General features: G+C 46.2%; 1 protein-coding gene across 1 annotated transcript in view; it reads left to right on the plus strand.

The window, feature by feature from the left end:
- LOC307248257 (fidgetin-like) overlaps positions 1 to 3478 on the plus strand; it is a gene marked incomplete at its 3' end in the record, with an annotated part of 43324 nt that extends 39846 nt beyond the window's left edge. The window contains exon 2 of the mRNA XM_080024595.1: positions 1203 to 3478. Within this exon, the coding sequence (XP_079880721.1) occupies positions 1203 to 3478 (2276 nt within the window). The remainder of the gene's footprint in view (positions 1 to 1202) is intronic.
- Positions 3479 to 9888: the final 6410 nt, after the last annotated feature.

Genomic DNA, 9888 nt, shown 5'->3' on the forward strand with positions numbered 1-9888 from the left:
GTGGATGTGGGGCGTTCTGTGTGTGTGTGTGTGTGTGTGTGTGTGTGTGTGTTTACGCGCACGCCACGGGTGGGTGAGCGTGTGACACCACGCACGAGCAACGGGTGAACAATTTCCCAGTGCCTGTAAAAGCCTTTTTCGTCCAAGCATGGCTTTGATTGTGTGTGTGTGTTTGTGTGTGTGTGTGTGTGTGTGTGTGTGTGTGTGTGTGTGTGTGTGTGTGTGTGTGTGTGTGTGTGTGTGTGTGTGTGTGTGTGTGTGTGTGTGTGTGTGTGCGCACGTCTGAACACGTACAGGAGCCCTGAAAGCACCGGAGCATCATGAGTGGGGGGTGAGGGAGGGAGGGAGGGAAGGGGGGAGGGGGTGAGGGAGCGGGAGCTTTGTGGCTCGCTCAGCGAGACGCATTTTCAAACCCCATCTCCAGCCGCTTCAGATGAGCCAGGGGATTATAGAGTGACCCTCCATACCTCTGTCTTATTGGTCTGGCCAGGGTGCATTAGGCAGACCCCAGCCCCCCCCCCCCATCCCCACCCCCACCCAACCATCGCAGCGGCCGCACCGCGTCATGTCCTTCACCCGGTCTGCAGGACCAAGCAGCAGCTCAACGTTCATGCTACGAATTAATGGTTTAGACTAGGTCGGAGCGAGCACGTTAGATGGGTGGACATCACCATTTCGCCCTGTTTTTGCTTACAGTGGTGGAAGGTTCATGTTGAGGTAGGTCCATAGGCGTCCTACCCCTGTAAAAAAAAAGATTCCGTTAATGGGTTGAGACCTTATTTTGCAACTTTGCCAAAGACCATGCGTTATACAGCTAGGACTTGGGCAATCTCCTTCCCAACTCAGACCCCCCTTCCTTTTGTTCTCTATCTCTCCTCTATTATTCTGCCTTCTTAATTGACCACTCCTATTTTCAATCCTGACCCGCCAGTAGCTGCACTGCAGTTTCGTACTGATGTTTGACATAAAAGGCTTCATTGCCCAACAGTAGCTCTGTAAACATATATACTGTATGTTATTATTATATGCAGAACCTACACTGATGCCGTATGCCATCAACTGGACTGCACTAATTATTCATTGTTGCTTTTGCAAGATGGTTTTACTCCACCCTACGATGGCTTGTGTTTAACTGTAAATTGAATGTAATCCCCTATTCATGTTAACTTGTCACTGTGTGTCTGTCTCCCCATCTCGCCCAGGCCTAAAGATGCAGTGGACCCCGGAGCACAGCCAGTGGGCGGAGCAGCACTTCGACATCTCCTCCACCACGCGCTCGCCGGCCCACAAGGCGGAGGCCTACCGGGCCGTGCCCGGCCACCTCCAGCGATCGGCCACCTACCAGTACGCCTGGGCCAACGATGACATCTCCGCCCTCACGGCCTCCAACCTTCTCAAGAAGTATGCCGAGAAGTACTCTGGTATTCTGGAGATGCCTGGCTCCTACTCTGAGGCCCCTGGGGTTCCCGGAGCGATGAACAGCCGGAAAGGGGAATCCGAGCCCTGGCAGGACGGCGTGTACCCCATGAGCTGCATCCCAGAAGGGGTGTCTGTCCGAAAGGGAGGGGTTGCAGCGGCCTCTGAGGTGGTGTTGGGCCTGTGCAGCTCCCCGGGCCTGGCCTCCAGCACCCTGAGCGAGCCCAGCTACTCCAGCAGCAGCTGCGGGAGCCACACGGCAACAGTGCTGCATTCCTCATCCATGGCCTCTCAGGAATATGGCCCCGCCTACAGCGGCTCCTACCTGCACAGTAGTTACAGCTCCCAGTCCGCCAGTGCCCCTGCCATGCCCTCCCCGCTGCACAGCTCAGGGCTCCTGCAGCCCCCTCCTCCACCACCTGCCCACCCCACCCTGGTCCCGGCTTACAACGGAAGCTCCCCCAACCTATCCAGTTATAATTACCCCCCAGCAGGCTACCCGGCTCAGAGCTCCATGGGGCCTGGTTACAGCCCTGGGGGAGCACCGCCTCCTTCCTCGTACCTTCCCTCTGGCATTGCCGCTCCCACCCCTCTGCCGCCCTCTTCTACCCTTCCGGGGTACCCGTACCAGAGCCACAACCTTACTCCAATTACCCCCACCCCCCTCAGTGGTAGCTCCTCAAACTCCCTGAAGAGGAAAGCCTTCTATATGGTGAGCCAAGAGCAGATAGACTCCTCATATGGTAACTTCAGCTATGGTCAGGCTCGGAGCTCGGCTGAGAGTTCCATGTACAGGATATCAGACGGCAGTGGACCGAATGGGGGCGGCAGCAGTCGAGGGTTTGACAGGAGCACAGAGAAGTCTTCTCAACCCTTTAGTTCACAGAAGCAGGCCACCATGTCCTCAGAGCAGCAGCAGAGGAAATACAGCAGCCAAGCAACAGGTGGGCCACTGACCCCTCCATCCTACGTCTCTTCCAGCCTGGGAGGTTCCCGCTCGGCAGACTCTCTCGCCAGCTTTAGCTCCCCGCCCCTGAACGAGCAGGGAACTGACGACCACCGCCTCCACCTCTCCCACTCTGCACCAGGACTTACCTCTTCTTCCTCCTCGTCCTCCTCCTCCCGGCCTGCTGAGGAGCAGCTGAAGAGTAGTGACCCACACCTCCTGGACATGGTAACCTCTGAAATCCTCCAACAGGGTCCACCAGTGGATTGGAGTGACATCGCAGGCCTGGAACTTGCCAAGGCTACCCTAAAGGAGGAGGTCCTGTGGCCCATGCTACGCCCGGACATGTTCAGCAGTCTAGGACCAGCCCCACGCTGCGTGCTGCTGTTTGGCCCCAGGGGCAGTGGTAGGACGTTGCTGGGCCGCTGCTTGGCAAGCCAGATGGGAGCGCCGTTCCTCCAGCTCAGCGGCTCCACGTTGGCCACCAAGTGGCTGGCGGAGGGTGAAAAGATTCTACGGGCTTCTTTCCTGGTAGCGCGCTGCCGGCAGCCATCAGTGCTGTTCATTAGTGAGGTGGACATGCTGCTGTCAGCCCACCTAAGCGAGGAGAGCCCTGTTAACCACTTGAAGGCTGAGCTGCTCGCCCAGCTCGACTCCCTCCTCTTGTGCCCTGGCGAGGAAGCGGTCAACCAGGTTTTGGTGGTTTGCTCCACTAGCCGGCCCCAGGACATGGACGAGGGACTCCGCAGGTACTTTGGCCGTCGGGTCCTAGTCCCCCTGCCGGATGGGGCCGCACGCCACCACATAGTGAGCCAGCTCCTGGCACAGTCCCAGCACAAGTTCTGTCTGAGCGAGGAGGAGCTGACGCTGCTGGTCCAGCGTACCGACGGTTTCTCTGGCCTGGACCTGGCCAGAGTCTGCCAGGAGGCCCTGGTAGGTCTGCTGCACGCCTCCACACAGGGCATGGACATGACTGGCATGATGCCCAGGGGACAGATCATGCCCCTCACATACCAGGACTTTGACAGTGTCTTTTGTAAGTTCCAGGCCAGTATATCGCAGAAAGAGATTGACACATACACTGAGTGGAACAAAATGTTTGGCTGCAGCCAGTGAAAAGAATAGCGCGCCCTTGAGAATCAGAGGCACCCCATAATTCATCCCTTCAGGGCAAGTATTGCGCTGCGGGGGAAGGCACACAAAAGGCCGACGCAAGCCCCCACTAAGACCTCACAAGCGGGGTTTAGACGCACTGAGAGGCTTGGTTTGGCAACACAACTGACGGCTCCACTGCTATCAAGCAGAGTATTAATTTGACGGATCGACACAGAGAGCAAGGCATTGCACATTGCGGTTAGCAGGTTGGCTTCAGCAAAGACAGCGTCTGTGTATATACTGTTATGTTGTTGTTCCTTAAGTTCAGTTGCTATTCAAGTGCCTGAAGTGGTGCTTTTTTCCGATTTGATTTGGACTTTTTCTTATATTTATTTTGCCTCACGATCTACATTCATGGCCTGAGCTGGTGATTAAGAGCTTTAAACCATAAAGTGGAGAGTCCGATTTTGGCGGAGAGATTGGCACTGAGCGCTGTAAGGTGGGTTTTGTTAATACATATTATTGTATTTGCTTAGAGCAGAACTCTGGGGCGGCAGTAGTCTGGGCCCTGGCGCACACTCCTCTCTTCTGAGTCTCCGTCTGCAGAACAAACAAAACGCAACAAGCAAAAACTCAGGAAAGTGTTTGTGAACTGGACAGTACCTCAAGACGCCCCGATGGAGAAGAACAACAAAAAAGCACTAAGGTCCACAAGGTGAATTTGGTGATTTTTTATTTTCTTTTGTCCAGTGTCAAGTTTACCAGAAAAGGCAAAGAGGTGACTACGAATGTACCAAGATGTTCTGAATGATGGAAGTAAAGTTCCATATAATAAATTTATAGTTAAGAATTGAATTACTTCCCCCTCATTGTTATATCAGGTGCTTCATCAGGTGCCTGGTTTTTACTTGACCACTTCATGGATTCAAAAAAATCTACTCTTCTAAACGTCAGAAGAATGTTGGCCTAGATTTGTTGTTTTTGCGATGGTTTAAGGGAGTCGTGTATTTATGAAAACAAACCTTAATCAGTGTTGCTTAAATTGTGTAATCTAGGCTACATGGAGCGCAGGGGCTGGGTTTCCGTTAAAGTGCTTATCGATGGAACCCATAGTCTCTGAGGACATACGGCCAAAGTGAGATTGACCGCATACGAAAACAAGTATTGTACTTCATGTCATATAGTCTCCTCCGCCATCATTCATCCCAGTGACTTTTCAAGGGCCCGCCGGCAAAAGTGGCTAGTTTGAAACTTTTCAGGATATAAGAACTTGGGTGTAGGTATTGTCTGGTATTTGAATCGGCCATTTTTAAAATCAAATCTGGATTAGTCACTTGACTCATATCTGAAGCGAAAGTGTAATGACTGTTTTTTTAGTTGTTTTTTTTATATAATTTCAAAATCCTTGCTGATCCTTGCAAACCACTGTGCTGTGGAAATCTTTCAAATTACAAGGCTGCACTAATCCATCTTATTAATTATTTCCAGTAGAACAGGAGGCAGTTCTGTGTTCATCAGAACAAGTTTCACACTGAAAGTAATGCCTACTGATGTAATGACGAAATGAGAGTCAGTTCTAGACGAGTCATTTAGTAAAAAAAAAAGTAGATTTATTTTTTATTTTTATGGTTCAGTTGTTGCAACGCACGGTCAGCGAGGGAGGACTTCCTGAACCATGAACGAGAGTTCTAACTTCCAGTTTGTCAAAATTTTACCCTTTTGCCGAAGAGACTCCAGACTCCCGAGTCATTTAAAAGATTTGTTCGCCACGAGCAAATTGTTTGCGAGTCGTGCGTCACTAACTATCAGTAGAACATAATAATAATCAGCACAGTTCTACATGTTTCTGATGTTTGTGGTGGTTCAGAGGATAGTGGTGTAGTGCCGTGTGATACTGAGATCGTAAAACCAGTACAAGAAGGTTGTCCCTCCTCCATTTGTCTTCTTAGAGGAATTTGCAGACCATACACACTCACACACACGCACGCACGCACACGCACGCACACACACGCACACACACATGCACACCATTGAAAACTGCTTCAGACAACCACTCCAATGGTAAACACCGATATGGTCAATATTCGCCTTATCACTATTTCTTTACTAACCGCTTTCACTCTATTGTCATGTCAATACTGACCGTATTGAAAAGCCATTGACGTGCGTGTGTATTTCATATCTGTACGCTTACCGCGGTCCAAACGGCCACAGATTTCGATATTGGCCTCTTCAAGCGCCTTCGCTCTTTGAAGGGTTATCTGTCGCCCATTGTGTCGCATTTGAATGTATTTCTTGTACCTTCTTCCTTGTTGTTTATCTGGAAGAAGCCTTGAACTGAAGCCCACACTGGATTTTAAATGTCTAAAAAAACATGTCTTGGATTTGGTATTTTATCGCTTGAGTCCGATAAGTCACTTATTATTATCCACGCCTCCAAGCTTCTCTATTTAAGGGGTGTGGTGAATATTATTTTGGCCCTTTTCTGTAATAATGCCTTTCAAGTCTCAAGTATTTTCTTTTTTTTGTATTTTCCATACAACCAAAACCACATTATTTGATTTATTTTGTATTTTATGTTATTGTTTTCTCACTTTTCTCCATTGTACCAAACCGACAGTATTTGATTATTTTATTTATGTTATTTGTTTTACTGACCCTTTTTTTCTTTGGTATTCTCCATAGAACCAAAAGGACAGTATTTATTATTTTACTTTTTTTTTTATATTTCTCATAGCACCAAATGGACTTGGTAGGCGCTCCAAACACAATGCGATGTGCCTCACGGTGTGTCGATACCCATTTCCTCACCCCGCCCACCCTAAAAAAAATAACAATCCGTCCTAGAATTCCCTCTGTCTGCATCTTTTAGTCGAAAAAATGACTGGAATGCCACAGCTATTCCTCCGTTCCATCCACGTTCCTCACGTCCCGTCTCCCAAAGAATAACTTGAAAACAGGTTGTTCCCAGCACTCTTCCTGTTTTTGGATTTCTTGGATCTTGTTTTTTTTTCCTCCCCTCAACATGTTTTATTTGATTTTAAGACTTGAGAAAATTCTTAATTTTGAGTTTCTGACCCGAGAGTTTTTTTTTTTAATGTATTTTTTTTTTAAAGCATTTCTACCTCATGGCTACAAAACTCACTGTAGTGGTATCTGATTTTTGTAATTATTATTATTATTATTATTATTATTATTATTATTATTATTATTATTATTATTAGGTCTCTCTCTCTCTCTTTCTCTCTCTGAATGTCAGGCATTTGTGTCGGACAAAAGAAGGACACAAAAAAAAGATGGGGGGGGGGGGCGAGAGAGGAGGACACCATGAAGTTAGTGCAGTCTACCTCAGATGTCTCAACATTTTAGCTGATGGTGCAACTGCGGGCTGCGGCGTGGACTAGCCGGTGCACGTGAAAGTGTGCACACAAGTGTGTGGAAAAATGATAATACACACACACACACACACACACACACACACTTTCTCTGACACACAATGGTCGTCAGAGAAAGTGTTCACTTTCAGGAAGAAACTGAAACCCGGTGTGAAAGGAAATGAGCCGGCTCCCCCGAACATGTATAATCGACGCGTTTGCTTTAATCTTCTGTGAACTACTGTGGTTGTGCGTGTGTGAATGTGTATATAATAATAATGGTAATATTACGTTGGCACACTTTCTTTTTTATTTCATTTTTCTCTCTATTTTTTAGCGTGTTTAATTTGATAAATTGCTAGTTTTTATATATATATATATATATATATATATATATATATATATATATATATATATAAATATATATATAAAACACACACTTGCACAAACCTGAAGGAAAAAAAAAAAAAAACACAAAAAAACAGTGTAATGTATTTCTGTTGTACATACCTCTACATATACAAAACCCGCACCACAAACTGACTTGTTTATATGTGTGAATATGAATATGTTGCCATAACTCGCAGTCGAAAAACCTTAAATGTATTTTCATGTAATCTGAGGTACACGCCGCAACAAAACTATTCATTAAAAATACATTTTCTTGGGGAGAGCCGTGTTTTTTCTCTTGTCTCTGTCTGTCTGTGTGTGTGAGATAATAGATTTTTTTTTTTCTTTCTACGGAAGAGAATAGGGAACATTATATGGAAAAAAACAGCCCTTAATGAGCCTGGAGTTGAGTCACCCCTTGTGTACAATTATAAAAACCCTCCCTGTAAGCCTCTGCCACCGCTCATCTCATTAAAATGGAAACAATTCATGGCTTAAAAAAATAGGTATCCAAAGCCAAAAAGAAAACAGCATTGAAGCATTAAATATCTTCCCTTGCATCACAAAGACTGGATTTAAGCCGCCACGCTTAATACTATTCATGTGCTTTATGTTTTTCCTGCCATTTCTATTTATTTGTATTCTTTTTTTAATCGTGTATTTTTATGTCATTTTTAATAATTTATTTGATAATTTATTTATTGATTTCATATGTTTTACTTTTTTTTTTTTTTTCTCCCCCCCCCATCCCAGGGATCATTATGTGGCTGGCGGCCGGAGGCGTGGGAAGCGGCTGCACAGCCTCTATAATTATCTGTGGAAACTGGGGGGAAAAAAAACAAAATCATCAGCAGCAGAAGGTTCCAGCGCTCTCTGCACCCTCCACCCATCCCTCCATCCCTCCATACGGTCTGTTCTGCTCTGTCCGCCATCTTTCCTCCATTATACACAGTGTATCGTCGCGCCAAAACTTCCACACAACCAAACTTTGAGCTCGTTTAGAGAAAGGGATTCCTTGTCATTTCAGGGTCTGGGAAAAAAAGGAAAACATCTAGAATGAGGGAAGGAAAAGGGGGTCTGATCATTTTGGACATATTTTTAGTTTGGACAAACATTCGAAACAACAAATTTGCCATTCTGCTCAACGGGGGGATGTGCAAGCTAAAATTATCAACAAAATGTTTTGGGGTTTTTTTTGTTGTTTTTTTAGTAACTTTATGTCAAATTCAAAATCTGGTTCTATAAAAGCCCAAATCAAAGCAGAAGAAGCTCCTTCCCCAGATTTAGGGTTTTTGGCTCGAAAGGGCTTTTAATAAAATGGCTGATAATATGTGTTTGAAATACATGTAAACTTTCTGGACACTAATGGGATGTATCATATTTTATTTTGTAAAGCAATGGAGCGTTTAACTCAACAATACATCCGGCTTGAACCAGGCCAGTGAACTGTATTTATCTCTATAGGAATGGAAAAATTGCCCTGTCTTTCGGAATTAACGACGTAAGTTTTCAACGAAGAAAAAAAAATTCTGCTGTTTTTTAGCGACATAAACAAGATCAATTTTCGGAAAAAAAAAAAAAAAAAAGAAAAGAAAATGATTCTGCTCTGCTTTCCCATTGATTCAGAAAAACAGAGCAGAACCACCAAACAGAGCAGGGTTGTGATCCTGCGAGAAGCTCTCATTCCTACGGAAGCGTAATGCATTTCAGATGCATCGTCCTCCTGCATCTCCGTGGAGCATGCTGGTTCAACTGATCCTGGAGAAACACCGCCATGTCCAGTAGATCAGAAAGGGCTCTCCGTCTGAACAACCGCAAAGTCCTGAGATGCCTCCGCAAAAGTCGAAAAACAAAAAAAAAAAAATTCCATCTTTATTACTTCAAGACACAAGTGTCTCCCGATGTTTCGAACCCGAAGCAAAATAACCACCCCCCTCCCGTCCGCACTGTGAGCGGTTAGGGGGTGACGGAGAACGTTTCCCCGTGACCAACGCTGCTTGTTTTCATTCCATAAGGAAACAGTAAAATAAAATTAGCCCACGTCTAAAATAAAGAGACACTGTTTCGGCGCACTCATCACATGGCGAGCTGCGGGCACCGGCGGTACCGTCAGAGAGGCTATTTTAGATCATAAATATATCGATAAAACATTGGGGGCTGACCACCCGACGATGCCACTGCTCTGCAAGAAGGATCCGGGGCTGGGAAGAAGGTGCGTATGCTCGCTACTGTGCCTACACGCCACGCCTCATATTTCTCTCGCTGAGAATAAGTAAAATTGATTATTGTTTTTTGGGTTTTTTTTTTCTAATTCAAGGTATATATTTTCTCCTTTCTTCCTAATCTCACTCCAAACTTTTGGTGAAACTCAGCAGTCCTGCTGCGCGCTAAGAAAAAAATCACGGATGGAATGTGAAAATATGTGATTGATGACTAACTGGGTGACTGATGAAATGTCATTTTTTTGTTTGGTGTATAGGGGTTTTGTCTTGACTCAATTATTAATGTGTGTGTGTGTGTGTGTGTGTGTGTGTGTGTGTGTGTGTGTGTGTGTGTAAGCCGTCACACGCGTGCACGTATCCCCCCTCCCTCGCCGAAAATGCGTTCCCGCGTGCATGGGCGGGGCATGTTTGCTTCCATGAAACCGAGCTCTCAAGGAGGAACGAG

The sequence above is a fragment of the Zeus faber genome (genome assembly GCF_960531495.2).
Source record: "Zeus faber genome assembly, chromosome: 2".
Lineage (NCBI taxonomy): Eukaryota > Metazoa > Chordata > Actinopteri > Zeiformes > Zeidae > Zeus > Zeus faber.